Below are 23154 nucleotides of genomic sequence, written 5' to 3'. Positions count from 1 at the left end.
TCAACTGTTAATCTGATCCTGGCAGAGCTCTCTACTTGCAGCCTTGCATCCTCTGCTTCTTCAGGAGACCTTTTACCCTTTTGTTTTCATACAGATGCTCCCTCCCTAGCCCTCAGCTCTGGAAATGATGACAGACTCATCCTGTAAGAGGTTGTCTGTCTGTTCTAGAGCTGGACTCAGTGAGACAACAGTTGATACTTAATTGTGAAAGAGCCCAAAACATTCCACTCTGCTTATTCACCATTATAATAGCTAGGGACTTGATCTCTGACCTACTGCACTGGCATGTACATAGGAGCTTTTTGCTCATAGGTGGATGTTTGGGGAGGATTTTAAAACAAGTATGTTTGGGTTTGCAATGTGCATGGCTGGATGTGAATGTGCACAGGCTTCTTTGTTTTTCAGTTACAAGGTAACTTGCCATGTGTTGAAAAAATATTCCCCTTCCTCATGCTCAGCATCAGGGTGCCTCATATCACTTCAGGTCTGTTTTGTGGTGCATTTCTCTAGCTGTGTTTTCCTCAGACCTCTTTCTGGTTTCCCTCTGTGCTGCTGACCTAATTTGAATGAGATATTGGATCTGACGGCTCCATAGTCCTCACTGAACACAGCACACACTGCCAGTATTTTGGCCTTTGAGAGAATTCCACTCCAGCCAGTATCTCTCTATGCTGGGTTTAGAAGACAAATGGTAATGTTGCTTGGAGCCCCCACACTTCAGGGCAGCACCAGCAAAATAACAGTGTAGAGAAATATGGACTGTCACATCTTGGGGTGTCACTGACAAGGCTGTGGTTAGCTCTTGCTGGGGAGACATTTGTGTTCTGGGAAACTTGCACTTACCTGAGCTGACCTCACCTTAAATCCAGCACAGGCTTCATTTGTTCACTGTGAAATAACTCTCTACAGTGCTGCTCCTGCCTGGTAAACTGAACTGTCATCTGTGCTTAGTGTTTCTAAGTTATCTCCCAGGTTTAATGATTCATCTCTAGGTCTGAGCCATGTATGTATAGATTTGGCCTGGCCCACAGGAATGATGTGATTGGCACAACCACTGCAGAGTGTGTCCACACTTGTGTAGTGTCCCCATTTGTGTAGGTTCCAGCATCAGTGTCCAGGAGTTACCAAACATCAACTGTTCATCTGTTGCAGGTTCAACACATGTCTCACATGGCCCAAAGGAAACGGCTTTTGGAGGCACTTTTTGAAAAGTGGGACAGCAGTGTATGTGGGTTTCTAGAACTGGCAGAGGTGGTTGCTGTTCTGAGAACATTCAAGGGAATGGGAGAAGATGCCTTGATGAAGGGTAAGGAAGAATCTCTGCTCTGTGAGAACAGCACAGGAAGCCTTCAGCCACTCAGTGACAGGGCTAATGAGGCTGTTGCAAACACCAGTTTGGTTTTGCAAGCAGTCATAAGCATACACAGTATGAGGTGTAAAATGGAAAGGAACAGTTACCCAGACCTACTTATGAATGCATTGCTCCATGCCCTCCCCCTGTGCAAAATTCCCAGGCAGAGGGGTAGCCCAATGTTTTAATGACACTGGGATGAGTTGAAAAATTATTTCAGCTGTAACATGCAATGTATACATATGATATGGCAGTGAAAAAACACACATAAAGCCTAAGGACATGTTTGCACTTTTAGTCCAGTCCATCTGTGTTATCCAGCTATTTTTAATAGATACATTTTACTGTGCTTCCAGCAGGAATGTACCTCACAGGAGAGAACAGCTTTCCTTGTAGATCTCAAATAGCCTGTAGTTATCCACACTGTCACACAGCTCTCATGAATTACAGAGCAGCTTTGAGTATCATTTCTCTGTTGGTTATTTTACTGCATAAACTTAGCAAATTTGGTCCTTGATAGAAAAGACTTGGGTCCAGCAGAAGTGCTGCAGGTTCATCTGAGCCTGTCTGGCATCCTCATGCATATTACCATGTGGGCAAAAGATGCTCTGAAACACTGTATTAACAATTAAGAACATGTCTGCATGTCTGCCTAGGTGGAAAGGACTGTTCTTTTCATCATCATGCTTGTCTTCATGGTGCTTGTTCTGCTGCAAATCACTAAAAATGGCTCACTTTGGCAACCACCAAAATCTCTTTATCCTGTAGCTCACTGGAGGCAGCTGGTGGGGTGGGGAGCACACCAGCATGTCACAGTTAATCATCTCCAGGCTGTCCACCCAGCAGAAACTGGCAGTTCACTCTGTCTTGTATTCAAAGAATGCCAGAACATACCATGGAAATATGGAAGGACACAGTCCCTTCCATGAAAGGCTCATAAACTAAAGAACAAATAAATAGAAAGGGAGCATAGCAAAATCAATACCATCTAACAGGAACGTGAACTATTTCTAGCAGACTCAACCTAATCTCTCAAGGATGTGGAACAGGCAGGTTTGGGGGAAGGGTTCACAGACATTGCACTTCTGGATGGAAACACAGAGTAAAAAAGTGAGTAGAATTATTTGATTGCCCTTACAAGTGAAAAGTGTAACATTAGATATACAGGGGGAAATAATTCATTATGCTTTGACTCAGTAATGAAGGAAGTGATCCTACCACATTCATTCAAGTGTATTTTTTTCGGCATCCCTTTCTTCAAAGTGAGGAGAAAATGGAGGTAAAAATCCAAACATTTTATATGATCAAAAAGCTCTCCATCCTAGTTCTGTCAGAAAATCAGAAATTAAATTAGAATACTGAATATCCCTTAGATAATGGGTTGCATAAGACATCATTAAGCATCGTGACCCCACCACAACTGGGGTCAACTTAGTACTTGCTACTTCTTCAGCTAAATTCTGTGATAATGATGATAAAATGGTTTGGATTGGAAGGCACCTGTAAAGATCATCTAGTCCAGTACCCTGCCGTGAGCAGGGACATCTTCGGGTCCAACAGGATTTGAAAACAGGATGCAGAAAAAATGATGGCAGCATCAGTCGCAGGGAAGCTGTGGAGGCTTCTCGGAGCCGGGCAGCGCCCGCACGTTCCTCAGGCTGTGCAAGAGCACCCCCGTGAGCCAGAGCCGCACACACCGGCTCGGAGCGCAGCGCGGGATGCCTCCTCACAGCAGGGAAACGGGCATCGAGAGAAAAGCATGGAAACTGGAGATTACCTGCCGGTGTGACCACTTCCATGCAGGAGACAGCTGAAAGAAATCTAGAAGGATGGGCTGGATGGACTCCACCCAAAGCCTGTTTAAATCTTGATTTATATTTTGCAAAACTGATTAGTAAACGAAATTTTCCCTGTCTTATTTTCTTTTTTTTTTTTTCCTACTAGCAAGGGAACAGCTTTGCTCCCAATACCCTGAGCTCTGTAGAAGGGGGAAGCTATCCCCAAAGGCATTCCAGACTTTCCTTGAATTAATTGCTTCCAAGCTCCCTGGCAATGAGGATGAAACTATTGATAACCTGATGAGATTCCTGACCACAAGTGTGGAACGAAGTGTGGAACAAAGTCACATCAAGAGCTTACAAAGCTCAGCCAGGTGGAAATGGCTGCAGGATATCCAGCAAGCAGCTGAGAGGAGTGTAACAAGGATGGAACCAGTGTACAAAGCAACGATTAAGGCCCTGTCCCAGGTAGGTATCCCTGCTCTGACAGGACTGAAAGAACCTCGTGGATAATTTTGTCTCTCTTATGGAAGAACTGACTCAGGTCAGATCTGGAAATCCATAGCTGTAGTTTTAGACCTTCTGAAATTAAACACCACAGTCAGTTTGGGACAAAGATGATTAATTTGTAGTGGAAATTGTTTCATTTTTAATTTACAGCTCTGACTTTAGCTGTTTTTCCTCACCATTGAAGCCCTTCTCAAAGCCAAACTTCTCTCAGTGTAGCTGAAGTGTTCTTGCAGTACTGTCTAGGTTTGTAAATGTGGCAACTCTGGCACTTGTTTGTTTTTTTTTTTAAAGGAATCTCCTATTGGAGAAGAAATCCATAGGACTTTTTTTTTAGGCACAGATTATAGTTAGGGATTATTTTTCTATTTACTCCTTCCTGTTAGCAACAGGAAAAAGGAAACCAGTTTCCCTTGGCAATCAAAATACTGAGTGTTTGTGCTTGTCACAGGGTGTGCTGGGCAGACATGGCCACAGCAGAGACACCAGCCATGTCATGGGGTTGGTGACACACAAACTCAGTGACCCGGAGCAGCAGCTCAGCAAAAATTAAACAAGTGCTAAGTCCATTAAATAAGTGCCAGTGGCTAATGTGCAGAATGTAATGGAGAACATTTGGTTGCTAGGACATGAAAGCCCATGGGAATCACGAGACAATCAGTGCATATATTGCCCTTTTGGAAGAGAACCAGCTCTCTGCAGAGCAGGGACAGGTTCTCCTGCGCTATGTGGCCTGTACTGCAGACAATGCTCCCCATGTCCTCAACCAAGCACTGCACAGAGACATGAAAGGTGTCAGGTAAGAAAAGCTGAAAATACCTGTTCCTTTTCCTCTAAAATGTTTGGAATGTATGGGGCAGTGTTTGGGACACACTGAAAATTGAGGTTGATGGAGTACTTCAGAAAGGAAATCTCACAAGAGATGGTTGTGGAATGATCCAATATCCTATACATGTCCTTATACTCCACATGGTCTGCTTAGAACTGTTCTGTTTGGGATTTCACTCCTTTCCTTGGGGAGATTAGCTCACAGTCTAATAAATCTCATCCTTTAGCAAATGTCTGTGGCACTGGCCCTACATTTTCTTCTTTAAAAATTAATTCCCTCATGCCAGTTTATATCCACAGGATATTTTTGAGAACAATGCCTTTCCTTCCCTAGTGTTTATGCTATAAACAGCTTTCATGCTTCTTCACTTGTCATTTCCAAAAGCCAAACATATTTATCTCTTTAAACATTGCTGTCTCTAACCTATTAAATGTAACTGCTGCTTACTTCTGTATTCCTTTCCATTCCATTCATTAGTTGATGTTTTTAAAATGTCCTAAGGATGAGAAGTGTCTCTTTATTACTGCTGCCTTTGGGATGCAAGAGGTAAATATGGGATTGCTGAGTGTGGTTGGACCTTCTTTCTCTGAGGCCAAAAAAACAGAGACAGATCAAAGCTGCAGTATTTATTGCATCAAAAAGGTTTTCTGCTCCTCTTGACAAACCCCATAAATTTATATTTCAGCTTTGCAGCTATTGACCAAGGAAAGCCAATCTATGTTCCAAGAGCTCATCTCCACGGAAATGTTCACTTCTGGAACTCTGCCCGCCTTGAGGAGGAGAATACAGGCTCATTCCTGGTGCTGCCCCTGTATGATGCTCATTGGAGAGTTTTTGGCATTCTAGGACTTGACACTTTTCAGGACGAGGATGAGGAATCCATCTTCCAGATACACGAGATCACTTTCTACGAGGTAGGCACCATCAGAAAGCAGTTTGTTACTCCAACCTGCAAAAAAGTTGTAAATTTTACATGTTCTGCGTAAATGTAATATGTACAACTAAAACAATATCTGTGGGTCCCCTTCTGCAGAATATGGTGAAAGTGGTGTAAGGAGAGCACCTTATCAGTATCCTGCTGATTAGCATCTTATATGAAATTTATTATAAGGTATCACTTCATCAATAATTTATTTCATCTTCTCTTGACTAGGAGATTAATTTACCTTTTGAGTGAAATCCAAAATAGCAGCTTTGATTTCTTGAATCTCTCAATCTCATTGTGTTGGTTTCTGTAAAATGACATGAAACACTTTTTACATGGTGGAATAATTATAAGTGACAGCCATTGGGATTTCTTTGGGGTGCTCTTTGGGATCAGCCTCACTGTGGATGCACCATCTGGGCAGCAGGGAGCGCAGCAAGCCAACCTTACTGGTCCATTTGGCTATTTCCACTAAAAGCTCTGTCTGCTTAAGGATTTGGCCGTGACTGGGTACTGAGTGCTTCAGGGCATTATTTGATAAGGGACATTTCACAGTCACTTTTCCACTTTACAAATTCTGGTTAAAGCAATTCGTTACAACATGAACATTGCATCAGCTTTTTTTCTCCCAAATTTTGTGGAATTGTCTGGCTCACTTGGAGGATTCTGCTTTCACAGGGAGTTTGCCATGCGTTCAGCAAAGCCTACCACTACATCTGCATGCAGGAAAATGTCCTACAAGTGGCTGTCACGGCTCTGGACTGGTTGTATCCCAGGACACCCAGCATCCAAGCTGTCACAACCTATCTGGTGGCACCTGACAAAGACAAGGTACTGCAGAGAAAAGGTCTGTAATCATCAGGGGCTGAAAGGCTGCTTTAGAGGGGAGGTGCCATCTCTAGCTGCCTGTGTTTTTCCAGTGGTTTTATCATTAAAGCTGAAGCCTGCACAAGATTCTTGTGCCAGCTCATGCAACAAAAGGACTACAAAGGTAGGGAGGGAAGATTGCCTCTGTAAAGGAGACCCCTCTTCATTCTTTTCATCCTCCCATGTGAAAGAATTCCAGAGCACTGCGAGTATAACCCTTTCTCCATATGAAAAGGGAGTCTTCTCCTACTTCAGTGTTCACTGCTGCATAGCAACCAATAGAGCAGAACCCTACACCCATCCATCCATCCATAGCTTCACTGTCTGGGATTTCCACTAAAGGAAATGCTTCTCTTTGGAGATCCTCTGCATGTCAAAATAATGGTATTTTATAGTGATAAGAGAATGTTCCAGCTAATGTATTAGCTCTTTGTTCTGAACTTATGTCAGCAGCCAAGATGTAAATACAGCTCAGGAAGTGACTGGTTCCCAATTAGCCAGTTTGTCAATGCAGCCCCACTTCATGCAGGTCATATTCCTGTTGTTCTGCAGGCACTCAGGTCCTGGAAAGCTTGTCACCTCATGTACCAGTAAGTTAAGAAGACAAATAGTATATGCAATATTTAGGACTGATCCTGTGTCATCCATAAGCCTGTACAACATCTGCTGCAGCCATAATTCAGCTGCTTCCTCTGATAAGCATGGTTTATGTTGGCAGTGTTCTGTTGTCATTCCAGGCTCAGCACTGTTCCCTTGTTAGCTGCCTGATAGCCAGGTCACTCACTCCCCTCTGTGCTTTTCATGTGTCAAGACACACTGACACAAACATGGCATGAGAAAGGACGGCAGGAGGATGGGAAAAAGAATGGAAACCTCTAGGCCTGTGGGTGTTCCTCAGTGTGGAGCCTGGGGTGGATTAAATAGTCTGGCTGAGGGAGGTCTGGGCCATGTTCTTCACCCATCTCTGAGAATAAAACTGAGCAGTGTTGGGAAATATCTTTAAACAACCCCATTGCTCTTGAATGTACATGGGAGTTTCCTGTAAGAAACCATTTCCTCTCTCTCTCTGAGCTTCAAAATATCTGTTCCTTCCTTGGATGCTGCTAAACCTTTCTTTTCTCTCTGGCAGGACTGTGCTCTGTGTAAGGTGATCACTGCAGATAACACAGGACAAAAGGAAATCCACAGCCCTCCTGTTGTTCTCCTCAGAGAGGAAAACCTCCTCAGGTATTCTCCAGCACCTGCAATGGGACTGGTTGCATCAGGCTGACCCACATTACACGAAGCCCTGAGAGTGTCTGGCTGCAGTTCTCTCACTATCAAGGCTTCTGGTGTCTGTGCACATGGCACTGAACAGTGAAGGGCTAAGGAGTATTTTCTTTATGACTTGGCTGCAAAAACTTCTGACTTAATGCTTACCAGCTGAGCTGCCAAGGTTTGCAGGATTACAGCCTACACTGAACCATTTTGCTCTTTAGAATAATCTGTATTTTTTCCTGGCCATACTAGTCCCATTTCCTTCAATTCTCTGTTTCCTTTCACTGCCAAGATCCTCACAGACTTGTCTTTTAAGAATATCATCCTTGTTGTGAAAGTTGCTTGAACAGCCATTTGCTTTTCCAGCAGCTGTTTTTACTTTTTATAAAACTGTCTAGAACAAACGTCAATGCAGTTAGAAACAGCAAACTGCTTTCAAAGCAAGATTTGTTAATTTCTCATGATTTTAAGCAATCACCTTGGCTAAGCAATATTGTGTTCTCAATGCTATTTTTTATTTTGTGTACATGACTTGAATGATACTTAGAGCTGTGCAAATTTCAGTTCAAGGAAACAAACTATGATTTAGTAACGTAATACCTTTATTTTAACAACAAGACATGAATGGCATCTTAAATACTCTAAGTAAATCACCAAAACAAACCAGGATGTTAAACCCTAGCCCATCTCATTTCAGAGATTACCTGTTCAAGTGCACAGAGAGTTCAGAGGTCACTCTCACTTCTGTCTATGGAGAATATCACATTGCAGTACCTCTCCATGACCTATCAAGAAAAACTCTTGGCATATTTGATATCAGCATCGGACAGCAGAAGAAATTACCACCTGAGGAACAGAAAGACCTGCAGAAAATGCTAAAGATGGCCCAAGCTGCCTGCTTAGAGATCCTGCAGAGGTCTTTAGAGGAAACAGAACCAACACAAGTGCTGGGTATTGTGCATACAGATGTGAGATAGCTTTTTGGAGTGAAATTAGGAATCTCAGTAAAATTATATTAAAAGTATCGTTCCTACAAGTATGAAAAGACAAATAGAAATCCTTGGTATATATATAAACTACTCCCAAGCAAGTCTGAGAGCTTAACAGAGTAGAGTTAAACAGAATGGGCAGATTTTAACTCTGGCTCCCGGGGTACTTGATGCTGAAATCAAAGGTGTGAAGCAGACACCTTGCTGCCCTCAGGGATCTAGCACATAAACTGTCAGTCAGTAATGTAAGTCCTGAGTAGCAGATGTTTCTGAGCAGCTTCTTGAGAGGTTTGTTTTTGATTGCAGAGGCAGAACGTGTGGCAAATTTGAGGCACGCAGGGATTCTGTTCCACCGGTTCATGCTGCAGGAGCTGCGTGAGTGTGTCCAGAAGCTCAGTGCTCAGAGCTTTGCTGGAATAAAGAGCTGTGCAGAACCCCCAGCTCTGGTACACGACGTGGTTAAGGCTGTGCTGCTGCTTTTGCATCCAGACTGGAAGGACTCTGAGGAGATTGAGAGCTGGAGTCAGTGTAAACTGGTTAGAATTCAATTGTTGAGAGTTTGTTTTCTATTCCTCCTCCTCCTCCTCCAAGAAGATGCAGTGGAATTTGCCAAGGGGAAAATGAAAGTGAAATAATTACCTATAGATTTCCTATATGTTTCTCATCTGTCTTTCATTCTGAAAGCTTTTTAACTAACACCCTAATCTTTTTGTACTTTGCATTGCAGAAACTTGATGACAATTTGATTAAGGAGATTTATTGCTTTGATCCAACTGCTTCATCTGTGCAAGTTCAAGCAGAGCTGCTGCTGGACCTCATCATTGGTAAATATCATAAACTCATTATGAGGTTACCAGGCATGGTTCAACAATGAAACCATGTCAATGGCAACGTTCACCTGACTGCTTTAAAGGGCCTTACTTCAGAAATTAATTTTGATTTCACAGTAGATTAAACAACAGATAACAAGTCCTAAATATCTGCAATCTTTTTTGGTCAATAGAAATCAACCTGCTAAATTTTAAACTCAAAATTAAGTGCTTTCAGAAAAGGAGAGCAAATCAGCTTTGAAACCTTCCAGAACAAATGACCTCATTGTAAACCTCCTGGGAAGCATGAAGAATGAGGGTTCTTTTGGCAAGTAATATGTAAAGACATATGAAGAATGATGGTTCTTTTGGCAAGTAAATCTGCTTCAGATCTCTGTGCCTTGCCCTAGAGACTGACCCACCTCCAAACAGGAAGACACAATGTGAACCCTCATCTTGGTAAACACCATCTGCCAAGTGCTTAATGTACTCATGGGCCACAGACTGGAGCTGTTTGTCAGTCTGTCTTTCTCTCCTTTAATGAACGTGAGCTTTTTTTGGTGCCAGAGCAGTCAAGAGGCTGTTATTATTATTTGCAATATCTCTGCAAGAGAAATTACTTGTTCTCGTTGAGATCTTTCTGTTCATGATCTAATACCAGTCTGAGAGGCCTGTTAAAAGCCAAATGTGGACAACAGTTATTACTTTAGCTGGGGGTATTTATCAACAATACCCTGCCTGCTGATAAAGAGTAAACACTTCAGGCAGCCATAGCTCCTTTTCATGTGCTCTTGTATATATTAAACTAATTCACTGGAAAGAACAGAACAGGCCTAGATCATCCAGTTTTTGTACTGGAGCTACATCAGCTAGGGATGCTGATGTAATTAGATTAAAGAATGTAGCTTTGGAAATGGCAGGTGTTCTAGGAAAGGTTGGTTTCCTAGGATGGAACCTATTCTGTGAGAGCAGTGTCAGATCAGGGATGTGAATGCAGGTATAATTCAGTTATGGAAATTCTTTTAAAATGAACACCAGGCAATGTCCATATGTTCCATATATAAGTGCTGGTTTAGCATTAAAATATAGCAGAGCATTTTGTACAACAGGACACCCACCACAAAATAAGATAAATTCTAGTGGAAAATCAGCGCTTGACAGGTCACTGTCACAACACAGCTTGTGCTTTTCAAAGCATCACCATTCCTGGAATTACTGGATTCAGGGTAAACTCTGCTGAGGGGATGATCTGTTCTTGTGGCAACACTGCTCACAGTTTTGACTTCCCTGATGTATTTACAGCTTGTTGTTGTTGTTCCAGATATCCCTCCAGCAGCAGTGTGGCAGGAGGACTCTGCTCCAGCTGAATACCTGTACCAGTGGCTGCACACCTGCCTGGCACTCGCAGAGATCACAAAGAGCCAACACACTGAAATAGAACATCCTTAGCCTCTTTTAGCATCCAGTTCTAGTGTGCCTCCAATTAAATCTCTTAATTTCTCATCATTGTGTTTCTGCTGTTTCACATCTTGTATTAAATTAACTGTTGATGTTCTATTCTTTATGAATAGGCACTAGTATTTGTTGTTAAAATGGATTAAATCTGTTAGGGATTATTAGTTAAGATGATAGGGAATCTGTTAATGATTATCAAGAAAAAGCAATAGAAACATTAAAGGGAAGAATTTTGCCACTATAGCTACTGGATTTTAAAGGTTTAATCAACTACAGGTTCTTACTAATGGGAAAATGAGAGGCTGGGACATCTTCATGGCTCCCAAGTTACAATGCTCATAAATTATACAGCATTAATTTTTAAGGTTTAGTTTCCTTAAAGGACCTTTTAGGAATAATTTTAAATAAAGGTTGTTAATCAGCATTTTGTAACGTTCTTCTGAACACATTGCAGAAAAGCCCAACACTATTAATATTACACAAAAATACTTTGTTATTGGGATAAAGCTTGAGATTACAGCAACTGCACTGTCTGCAGTGAGATTTCATCTTTCCAATAACACCTCTTTTGGCAGAATCACTTTTAAAGAAACATTTTGGGAAATTAAACTCCTCTTTCAGTCTTTAGCGGGAAACAAGTGTTATAAATATCAATTATCACATAAGTGATGGGTCGGTGATGGCTGGGGGGAGCCATCGTGGCTCCTCAGCCCCTCACAGGCGGGCCCGGGAGCGTCTCAGGGGCTTTTTCCCCCTCAGGGATTTTTCCCCTCAGGAACCTTTCCCGTCCCCGCCGTGAGGAGCTCCCGGCTCCCCCGCTGCTCCCCTCAGGGATTACCCGCCATCGCCCTTCCCTCATCAGCACTTTCGTCCCTCGACAACGAGCTCTTAAAAAAATCCCCCGCCGCCTCCAGCCCCCTCCGCCCGCTCTCTGCTTCCCTCCCGGAGCGGGACCGCGGCTCGGCGCCGTGAGAGTCTCCGGGACGGGCGGGGAAAGTGCGTGGGGAGGACTCGGCCGTGAGGAATCTGCGGCCGCGGAACGGCAGCGGCTGAGGGGAGAGGCGGCGGGACAAGATGGCGGCGCTGGGCAAGCAGTGAGTGCCGGCAGGGCCGCGCCGGGCCGGGGCATTGACCGGGGGGATTCGGGGGCCGGCGCTGAGGGCGGGGGCGAGCGCTGCAAAACCTTTCCCCAGGGACTCGCTTGTCTTAGGTGTCCGCCGCGCGGCCTCGCTGTGTTGGCCTGACTTTAAAACTGTGTTTGTTAAAAACAAGCAGAACTCAAACAGCGGGCAGGCTCTTGAGGCTGCGGCGGTGTTGCCTGAGGGAGTTTTTCACTCTTATGGAGGAGAATCTCCTCAGTGTTTCCTCACACTTCCCACCCTCGAGCAGCGGCCGCGGCAGCCGCGGCTCCTGCGCGGCCTCCGCGGCCGGTCCGACGGAGCTGAGGGGCGTTCGGGGCTCACGGGGATGGGGGTACCCCCGGAATGGTGCAATACCCCCAGATTTGTGGGGTACACCGAGAATGGTGCAGAACCCCCAGATTTGTGTGGTACCCCCGGAATGGTGCAGAACCCCCAGATTTGTGGGGTGTTCCCGTTCAGCCACACGCTGTGCCACTATTCACTCAGTGATAGGGAAAGACAGGTGCACAAGAAATCCCTGATTTAGAGGTTACTCCGCACCAAAAGGAACTGAGTTTAGCACCGAGATTGATTTTGTCAGCAGAGGAGTTGTTTGTGTGTGGTTAATCAATCTCGACATAATCTGACTGTAAATCTTGTCTTTTGCTGTGGTTACATTGCCAGTAAAACGTGAAATTACAGCACTACGAATGTAGCCATGGAATAGTGCCTAGTGTAGTCTAAGACTAAATCCCTTCAGATTAAACAGTAATTTCTTACTTCTCTGAGAGAGAAAAGAAAATTACTGGGAGAACTCTGGACAAGAGAGATTTGTGTCCTAATTTAGGGCAATAATTACATCCAGAAACTTTGCATGGCAAAAGACAGCAGTATCTCTGGCAGAAGCTGGCAGGTGTGCTCTGCTGAAAAGGCTGCTCACATTTTGATACATTATGTTGATGCTGACCTTTTACTTCTCAAATGGTAAAGGGCAGATTTTTGGTTTGAACGTGCTATGTTGTCAGTGATGCTAAGTTGTTTTTGTTTTTTGGTTTTTTTTTCCCTAGATATGGGCTTATTATGCCCAAAAAGTTGCCACAGAAAAACCTTGCATCAAAGAAGCTCTCGGTGTTTGCAGATGAGTCAGATGAAGAGGTCAGTTCAACAATTTTCTTCTGAAATTTGCCCTGTATTCTGCAGATTTATTTGTGTCCAACCCCCTTAATGGCTACATGAGGAGATTTTGGCAGAGTCATTAGGATATGTGTCATCATTTTGGATTTGGGTGTGAAATATGATCCGTATTTTCTCTAGTATGCATTGCATGGAAGTGATGATTTTTTTGTTACTTTCTGTCAACTCTTCCAGAAGTTCAGCACATGTGACAACCTGTTTGCCAGAATTAGTTGTAGCTTATAGAGATTTGTTGGCTATCATTGGTGAATGCCTGCACATAGAATGACCAGCAGTAATCAAAGGTCTCCCTCAAATACTAACTTTAAAATGTGGTAGTTATGTGTCTTTTATCCTTTAGCTCATTCCACCCAAATTTGATGTAATTGATTTTATGATGTTCATACTGGGAACAAAAGCAAAGCTGTACAACCCAAAAGTTCTAAAGCGAGAGAGATGTATGATATTTGGTGAGAGTGTTATTTTCTATACTGTTTAATTTTTAATTTCTTTTAAAGTATTAGGTTCAAAGTACTCTCTCTGTCCCTGCCCCAGTAGAGGGCACTGTGTGCTGTATAAATCCCATCTGGATGTGCTGCTGGAATGGAACTCTGTGTTACAAATATGTTCTTTCCTCCCCAGAGCTTCACTCCATGCTTCTGTGGACAAGAAAAACAATGCTAATAAAGCATCAAATAATTTTGGTCAGTTTCTCACCCACCAAAATATTTACTTCTAAGATCTATTTTTGTTTTAATGAACTAGCAGTTGTTAATTTTATGTCACAGAAAGCCTGAATTTAGCAATTCCCTGCCCCTGTGTATCTGGTTCCATAAAAAAAAAATTGGAATGTTGCTGTTGAAGGTGTCTGAGCTCCCTTTTTACTGGGCTGAGGACCTTTCTAGTGATGTCACTCAACCCTCAACATGAAACTGCCCCAGTGCAGCTTACAGGAAACAGGACAGGAATGTGTTTTAAATCCCATTTCTTTCCTCACTGTGATCCACAGAGGTCCATCCCTCCACTGAGCTGTAGAGAGAGGCTTTTTAGATGCATCTGCTGGAGGTGGTAATGCAGCACTTTGCTGTCTTCCTCTGCATTAAGGAGCTGACCCCACATTTTCCAGATCCCAGGAATAAATCTCATTAAGCTGTTGTCATTAAATGTTATGTGGCAGGCCTAGGAACCTTCCTGGAGGCTATCTTGTATTTTTTCACTTCTTTATTTTCTCTTAATATCTAAACATTGGGGGAAAAAAAGAATGAATGCTAATAATTCTAGTGAAAATAATATATGGTGCTGTCTGCCAGCTTTTAGCTTAACAGCTCAAGTATCCTCCCTTTCAGAAAAGCTGACAGATTCACTGTCAGAGTCTGTTACAAAAGCTCTTAAAAGTTGTTGTGCTCATCACTATGGTACATACCCAGCAAAAAGTAATAATCTCATAACTGACTTTATCAAAGAAGATTGTTTTTTTAAAAAAATGAGAATTACTTTATTAGTTCAGTAATGATTTCAGAGCTTTTCAAGATAAGGAGCAGCATTTGGGAGGGGTTTCATTTCCTGTCTGCTACCATATCAGTCAGAACTACATCTCAAATGTCTGGAGATTATGTATTTTTAACTGAACTCTAATAAAGTTTTGCACACCTGACTTGTCTGTGATTATATATTAGATACCAAACTTTTGCTCCCTTTTTTTTAACATTACTATGCATTTTTCACTCAGATTTTGCCTCTATGCTTGCTGAAGGAATTTGAATTTTTTTTCCTTGTGGTTAAGTACATTAGTGGCTGTTAGTTGTTGAAGATGGTCTTTGTGTTAGTTCATAAGAAACAGAGCATCTGGGATGGAAATTTTCAGGAAATAGAGTGTTGACTGAGAAAAGGTGGCTTGTCAGTCTGTGTGATGTTCATTGTTTCCATTTTACCTTTGGAGTTTAGTTAAAATTACCTCTGTGGTACAACAGATAAAATTTCTCTTTCCTGATTGCCCCAGAATTACCCAGTGTGTGGTCTTGTACTGTACCAGTCTTTCAAAACTGATTTGTTAATACAGGATGAACAAATGACTGTACATAGACCTCAGTTGGTGCTAAATTTGGGAAGGAAATTGTGGAGCCAGTGTGAACAGTTCTGTGAATTTGTCAGCTGGATTTGGTGGGCTTTTTAGTGACCACCTAGAAAATAAATGGAGTGTTTAAGCAGGCAGAAACTAAAAATAAGGAGAAAACTTCTTGTAGGCTCAGGTTTTTGGTTTTGCTTATGGATCCTTCCATTCTCTTTGCAACTTTTCAAAGGGAAAGTTTGACTAAAAGGATTTGCTGAGTAATTGGGGCTGGTGCTGACAGGAGTTTATGCAACAGTTTCCATGCAAAGTGTAGAGGCAAGGGACTCCTAGAAGAGAGTTTTCTGAGAAGGAGGAAGTGGAAAAGAATAGCTCAGGATGATGTATGTAAAATCAAGAATAATTCAGAGAAGTAAGGTGATGTTGCCATTTCTCATCATATGAGCAGTAGATTGTGTTATGGAATTACCAAGTAACTGGTTTAATCTAAACAAGAGGAAGTTGTGTAGTTAAGGTGTGGAACTCCTTGCTACAGGATACTGTGGCATGGCCAGAAATATAAATGGATTCAGAAATGGATTCATCAAATTAAGGGATGCACACAATGGTTCAGGTGCATCCTCCAGTTCAGGAAGTCCTTGATCTGGTTTCTGGAAACTAGGATGGAGTGCTGAGAAAAGCTGATTCTGTGTACATGATGTGTTTTTCATGTCCATTCTCTTGATCTTCTGCTAGTAGCCATGACTCATATTGTGTGTCAATTGAGAAGAACCTGGTGCCTGATATGATTTTTGTTTTTTAGCACTGTGCAGGCTGGAGTCTCATGTGCAGGTTGTACTTGCATTGTCTACTTCTCTGTGAGGGCAGGCCATAAGAATTCACTCCTAAATCCATGTACAGGAGGGTGTGAGTAACTCATTTTAGAGTGAGGAGCTAAGAAATGGAGACAACCATGAGTAATGTTAGCAATTGGGGTAATTAATTGTTTTTTTAAATTTTTCTTAAATAACCTTTTCAGTTGTACAAGCTTTCTTCCATGGTAGTGGTAGACTGGAGAGACTCATTTCTCAGAGTTCCTTGATTTGCATGGACTCTATGTCCTTTCACAGGATAGGGTTAAAACTTTTTCTCCTTCCAGAAAATATTGAACTACAAGCTTTGTGCTTCAGAAGAATAGCTTGACTAGAGGGAGGGAAAAAGTATGAGACAGATTGCTGAGCTTATAGGGCCTTTAATAAATGGGCAGTTGATAAGTAAAACAATACAAAGGGACAGGAAGTTCTCATCTGTCAGAGCTCAGAGCACAACAGGAAATTGTCCACCATAAACCTTTGAGGAAGGTGTTTGTTTTCTGTAAACTTACTGCCAGTCTGGAGAAATGGCAGATGGACTTCTTTACCATCATATGTCCAATAATGAAGATTATGTATTACTTTAGTGTTTACCTGATCTTTGTAGATCAGTGAATTTATTCCATGTAGGCAGACAAGGAAAACACTCTAAGCAGGGTTTCAAATATTTTGATGGAGTAGAGCTTATACTATAACTGCAGAATCTGTTTTGTTTTTCATTGAGCCCTTGCTTTCTGGAGTAGTGCAGGGGAGATTGTTCACTGCTGAGGTACCTTTCTGTCAAATAGTTTTCTGTGTAATGCTGATGTGTGTTCTATGCTAATTTAAAGTGTTTGTTTATGGTTTATACTGACTCATTTGTAGCCTTTTCAAGCAGGTACCTCTGAGCAGGGAGGAGAGGGAGACAGAGTGCACAGAGTCACGTATAATGAAACTCCATCCCTGCACAGCTTCCCTGTTCCTGAAATTAACCAGTGGGAAAAAAAGATTTGCACTGTTTACAGTCTGTCCTGTAGAAAATTGTGGAAAAGCACTTGGTGTTTCTCCTTGTTGACACATCTGTTAAAGTTTTAATAGGATAAGAAAGAGAGGTCACGGCGTGTTATTATTTTATTTTGAACATCAAATGAATTTAAAAGCCTTCATGTTCAGGGGATCTGGTCGAATTTAGATGGTGCTAATTCTGTTTGATTTCAGAGGATCTTAATTCCTGCTGCCAAGCTCCCTGCTACTTGGCTTTCATTTGTTAATTTTATTAAGAACAAATTACAGAATCTTTTTGCCTTTTTTAAATGTGACACAGTGCATGCATTAGTCAAAGTTATGAAACTTGGGAAGCTGCCAAAATGCAAAAGGATTTTTCCTTCCTATTTTTGCTTTTTAAGATTAAGAGGTATTTAATTACATAAACAAGGATACAAGTCCTGCCATTATAGTGAATCTGTTTAATAAACACTTTTATCTATTGGTTGAGAAAAGATAGACATGTAGTTTAGGTCAAAACTAATTCCAAGAAAAAATAAATAAAGTGCAAAGCTTTTTTTGTAAAAGGCAGTAGAATTACAAAACATTTCAGTAGGGAGCTCTTATTTCTTAGGAAAGATTGCTATTTTCTAGCATGTTAATCTTGAGAAATCAAACAGTAACATTTGAAGTACATCCTGTTTAGCTGTGTTCTTATGTCTGAGCTGATGATGTAACTGAGATGTGAAATAAATACCAAATCCTTGCAGTTTTTTGTATTTAATTATGAATATAGTTTTTCTTTTTTCATATGATTGTCAGTATCTCTGCTTGTGACTGCTACATCTCTGGAAGAATTCAATATATTCTGAATTGCAACTGTTTGTAATTGAACTATTTTATAGTTGTTTGTTAGAATGGTAGAAAAAGAATATTATCTGTGTCAATGTAATTAATTTTGTTTCTGCAATGTGTCCTTCCTACAGCCAACTGTTGGGGAAAGTCTTCAAAGAGAAGCATTGAAAAAGCAAGCAATGAAACAGGTAAGGGACTATTTTTAATTTACACTCTCAATGTTCTGATAGGTAAGTTTATACTATAGATCTGTTGAAATTACAATATGGGAATCAAATATTTGAAAATAATAAAGATTTCATTATTATTTCAACATCTTTTCTTCTCCTCCTCGCTGTTTTTGTTTTAGACTAAACTGGAGATTCAAAAGGCTTTAGAAGAAGATGCTACAGTATATGAATATGACAGTATTTATGATGAAATGCAGCAGAAGAAGAAAGAAAGCAGTGCCAAGATGTTTGCTGGAAATGATGACAAAAAGGTTAATACCTGAGAATGTATCCTGTCTGTCCAATGCTGCCTGCTGGGAATAACTGTGACTGGTTAACTTGTAAACTTCAAAGCATTGCTGGATTATCCTTACAAGTGATACTTTCATTTACTTACTCTTGTTCATTTGAATGCTCTTGTCAGGTTCTGGGGATAAAAGGAAACCTCCCACACCTTAAAAGAAGGGCAAGGTGGTTACAGTTAGGAAGACAGAGGAATGAAAAATCATTTAGAGTAAAAATCCTCCTAGTCAAAGATGGGATAAGTGTTTTGATTGAATACAGCAACCTCTCTTGGTGCTGGGAAATGAGCTGTGTTAGGGTCTGAGAGGAATGGCAGTTTGTTTTGCATAGCTATCAGTCAGAGGGAGAACACATTAGAGTAACTCCTGACAGTTTTCTTCCATTACCAACTTAATTCAACATCTCCATCAATCCCAATTTGTGTTTTCTCAGCCACCACAATTACCTCTCATCATGGTAATTTTTTTCTCTTCTACCTCAGCCCAGATACATCCACAATATCCTCAAAGCAGCTGAGATTAGAAAGAAGGAGCAAGAAAGACGAATGGAAAGAAAAATTCAGAAAGAGCGTGAAATGGAAGGAGGAGAGTTTGCAGACAAAGAGGCTTTTGTGACTTCAGCTTATAAGAAGAAGCTGCAAGAAAGAGCTGAGGAGGAGGAAAGAGAAAGAAGAGAATCAGCTCTCGAGGGTGAGATTCATTGTAAAATAATTGTCCTGAAAAAGAAGTAGAGCCTTGTACATGATTTACAGTATATTCATCTGGTGATCTCTGTGTGAGGCTTGAGATAATTAAAATCATAGAGGGCCAGATTAGAAGATCCTGAATCAGATCAACCTTGGTTTATTACTTTCCTCTGCACATGTTACAGATGGAACAGAGGAAGCTCTTCTGATTGTGTGTCAGTACTATTTGGGATGGTACTTTAATTTTTGAAGGAGGGTCAGTTGTTGAAGGAAGACTTGTAAGCCTGGGGTACAGTTATGTTTCCAGTCCTTACCTCAGACATTGTGGTCAAGATTAGGAGTAGATGTAAAGATGTGGAATTATTAGTTAAACTGGGCTGGAGTGGACCTCTGGAAGTCACTTGTTCAGCTGCCTGCTCCAGGCATGGTCTGCTTTTGGGGCCAGATCAGGTTACTGTGAACTTTTTGCACTTTGGATTTGAAAACCTCCAGGATGGAAATTGCAGTTGTGGTGGTGTGGACCAGTTGTGAGTTGTGTGTGGCAAGTATTTGTGGCACAGTAAATCCAGCCTCCCTTTCTTTCTCTCAGCATACCTGGATGTGACCAAGCAGAGGGATCTCAGTGGATTCTACAGACATCTTTTAAACCAGCGTGTGGGAGAAGAAGAGATGCCTAAATGCAGCTTCCGTGAAGCCAGGTAGGATGTGATCCCAACAAGGTTTCAGGTATAAAAACCAGCATCTGGCTGTGATTCCATCCTCACTGGAAGATTAGACAAAGAGCACTAAAACAGTGGTAAGGTAAACTGGTAATTTCTTACAACTCATTAACTGAATTGTTTGGTAAATAACCAGTGATCATCAGTGATGCAGAAATGAAACAAGAAGGACAGGGACACTGTCTGAAAGGTACCAAGAAGACAGTTATGATTGTAATTCCTCTTGGTATTATTCTAACCTACTTTTTTTTTATTTTGCACAATATTTAGCAATCTGTATTAAGCCACACATTTTGAATCATGAGGAGGACAAGACGTAAAATAGTGAGTGCAGCAGTAAGTCATAGGAAATTAAAATGCTATGAATTTCCTGCAAAGAATGTGAATCTCTTCACTTTGTACTTACTCCACATTTAGTTGCGTAAAAAACAAATTGTGGTAAAAGGAAATTAATCAAATATATAGGAAATCCAGTGGGAGTATTTTGAAATCTGAATATGTGAACATTCCGAAGCAAAGTAATGAGATGAGACTGATTTATTTAAGTGTTTAAAATGGTAACATTCTGCCCTGTAGATAAATGTGTGAAAGGAATGTTTCTTGTTTGCAGCAATTGATAATTTGAAACAATTAAATAAGGTTAAACCTCATTTGATGGAGGTTTAAAGCACGGATGCCACCAATTAAGTGTTTGCTATCACAAAGAAAATGCAGCTTTCATCAGGAGGTCTTCTAGATCTGAGATTTGATTGTTAGAAAGTGAATTCTTAGCCTAAGTAAAGAAAGTGATCGCTGAATTTACTCAGCTGCCTGAATTAAGGGAATTCTCCATGAAGTCTTCAGGATTATGTGATTTTGTACTGTGTAGAGAGCATTTGAAATGATGGTTTTTTAATCTTGCAAATTAAGGAAATTTCTTTTAGTGGCACATAAAATTAATTCTGGGAAACAAATTGTCCTGTAAATGGTGTTCCCAGCAAGGCTTTCAAATTAACTCAGGTGTATATTTTAATGTTATTATTTCTCATGGTGACACAGCAGGATACAGAGAGAAAACAGCTCAGCTCAAGTTTTAGATCTCAGAGGTGTCCCTAAAGTGATCCACCTTTGACTTGGGTTACTAAGTAAATTACCAAACTTTTCAGTGTAATTTTTAGTCATTGTTCATAAGCTGTCCATGCCTTCAGGCATTCAGCAGACATAGAACCTCACTGCTGGTGTGCTGACTCATGAGAGTGCTCCACAGGCTGTTCCTGGAGCTGTGTGATTAAATGGAAGAGACATGGCTGGTGTGAATGAACATGGATTTCCACATCAGCCAGAAGACAGTGACAAAGCATAACCCCCTCCATGGGTCAGCATTTTGCATTTAAGAATATTTGAGCTGTTCAAAGTTACTCATTTCTGTCTAGTCACAAGTGAGATCTTCAGAAACACTGGGTCAAAAAGACCATGTTCCTCTCTCTGTCAGCAAAACACACAACCTGCATCTTCTCTGGATAATTATTTGATGTGAATAGAGGACCAAACACATAGGAAAACCTGTAATCTGCCAGCAGGCTTACACAGGATCACGGATCAATGGTTTTCTTCCTTAGATGGAGGCTACACATATTTTACCACAGTCACTCTTCTAGATAAATTCCTCAGCTCACATTCACCAGTGAGCCAGATGTGGATATTTTGTGCTGGATTCCTGGAACCTGAGCCACAGACAGATTTGCTTTCTTAGACTTCTCAGCAGCATCTTTTGCCTAAGTCCCAGCCAGAAGTCAGTTCATAGAAAAGTCCAAGATTTCAGGCTTTTTAATGTTGTTTTTCTTTTCTAATGTAAAAAATGTAGGATTAAGGAAGAAAAACCCGACAGCCAGGATGAACCCAACGAAAGGAACAAATCAGAAGAAGAAAGAGTGAAGCCCTCTAAGAAAGAAAATAATCCAGATGATGATACTGACCTGGGAACTGATAGTAGTGATGATGACAAGAGACACAAGCATAGTAAAGTAAGTTTGAAAAAGAAGAAAAGAAGGGAGAACTCTGTGAGCAGTGAAGAGGAGGTTAAACATCACAAAAGCCAGAGGCATTCCAGGTCACCAAGTTCATCCAGTGGGGAGGAAGAGCCACGCACCAAAGCCCAAACAAGTCACCAGAGGGGAGAGAGCAGGCCAGGCAGGAGGGGGAGTGATGAGCAGTACAGGGAGAAGGATTATGAGAGAAGTAGGAACCATGAGAAGGATCGCCAGAGGGAAAGGGAAGAGCGACACAGGCACGGGGATCACACTAGTAAAGATCACTACAGGAGGAGGGAAGATCAAGATGATAAACAAAGGGGAAAGGAGAGAAAAGAGAGGGAGGGGCATGGCAGAGAATGGAAGAAGGCAAAGGAAAGAGAGGAGAAGGGCTCAGAGAAAGAACGAGAGAAAGAAAGAACAAGAAATGATAAAGATAGATATAATGACAGAGAGAAGGAGAGAGGAGAGAAATACAGAGAAAGGGAAGATCATGCAAAGGAGAGGAGAGAGAAATACAGCAGTGATGAAAAGAAATACAGAGAGAGGAGGGGAAGTACTCCTACATCTTTAGAAAAGGATGAAGAGGCTGAGCAGGGTAAAGAGAGAAAGGGAAAAGACAGACATGTGGATGAGAAGGGAAGCTCCAGCTCTGGAATGTCTGAGCAGAAACGTAAAGCTGGAGAAGATGGGGAGAAAGAGGAGAAGGAACAAGCACAGAAAGCACCTGAGAGCCTGAGCAAATTTGCCAAAAGGAGCAACGAGGAGACGGTGATGTCAGCTCGGGACCGGTACCTGGCGCGGCAGATGGCGCGGGTCAGCAGCAAACCCTACATCGAGAAGGAGGAGGATTGATGGGCTGGGCTAGGCACAGACAGGGCTGCCAGCCAGGAGGAGAGCCCTCTGGGCTACAGGAAAGGTTATCCTACCTCTTCATTCCTGGCTTTCCTTTGAGAAGTTGTGTGTCCCTTAAGAGAACAACTCTTGGGTCTCTTACACACACCCTTAGTCTGTGTGTGCACTTGAAATGTTAAATGGGGCTGGTTGTCCACCCTGCCCTTCAGTACCATGTCCTTGGTGCAAGATTATGGACAGACTTGAGAGTGTTAAATAATATAAGGTGAGAATGCATCTCCCTGCTCCTTGCAGCAGCCAAAACAGTGAACTCTGCTGAAACAAATGTGTTCCCAGCCCTTAGGAGGACTTGTTGCCCACTGCTGCTCTCAAAAATGGGAAGCAAACCTGGAAAAGTGGGTGAAAAAACCAAGAAAAACAACCTGAATAATGATCTAGGAGGTTTCTATATGTAGAGTGGAGTTTTGTAAGATATATGCATATTGAGGTATGGATTTTGTATTATGTGTGGGTTTTAGTCTGGGGACCTGATGTACAGACACAGTTAATAAAGTGTAAGATACATATTGGATCAAA

The 23154-nt window shown here is 41.7% G+C and overlaps 2 protein-coding genes across 2 annotated transcripts in view; both read left to right on the top strand.

The window, feature by feature from the left end:
• The window catches only part of EFCAB5 (EF-hand calcium binding domain 5), a 35648-nt gene extending 24831 nt beyond the window's left edge, over window positions 1-10817 (top strand). The window contains exons 12-21 of the mRNA XM_079324674.1: window positions 1153-1306; window positions 3296-3597; window positions 4263-4435; window positions 5151-5379; window positions 6069-6221; window positions 7387-7484; window positions 8212-8465; window positions 8810-9039; window positions 9231-9327; window positions 10634-10817. Of these exons, the coding sequence (XP_079180800.1) occupies window positions 1153-1306; window positions 3296-3597; window positions 4263-4435; window positions 5151-5379; window positions 6069-6221; window positions 7387-7484; window positions 8212-8465; window positions 8810-9039; window positions 9231-9327; window positions 10634-10761 (1818 nt within the window). The 3' untranslated portion in view covers window positions 10762-10817. The remainder of the gene's footprint in view (window positions 1-1152; window positions 1307-3295; window positions 3598-4262; window positions 4436-5150; window positions 5380-6068; window positions 6222-7386; window positions 7485-8211; window positions 8466-8809; window positions 9040-9230; window positions 9328-10633) is intronic.
• A 631-nt stretch (window positions 10818-11448) lies between these two features.
• NSRP1 (nuclear speckle splicing regulatory protein 1) lies at window positions 11449-23154 on the top strand. Its single transcript, XM_079325066.1, has 7 exons — window positions 11449-11861; window positions 12956-13043; window positions 17930-17986; window positions 18148-18279; window positions 18792-18999; window positions 19585-19693; window positions 21558-23154. The coding sequence occupies exons 1-7, from the start codon at window positions 11842-11844 to the stop codon at window positions 22576-22578; spliced, it is 1635 nt and encodes a 544-aa protein (XP_079181192.1). The 5' UTR covers window positions 11449-11841; the 3' UTR covers window positions 22579-23154.

Source organism: Erithacus rubecula, assembly GCF_903797595.1.
Source record: "Erithacus rubecula genome assembly, chromosome: 22".
NCBI lineage: Eukaryota > Metazoa > Chordata > Aves > Passeriformes > Muscicapidae > Erithacus > Erithacus rubecula.
Note: the sequence above shows the minus strand (reverse complement) of the source record. Positions and strands in the feature narration are given on the sequence as shown.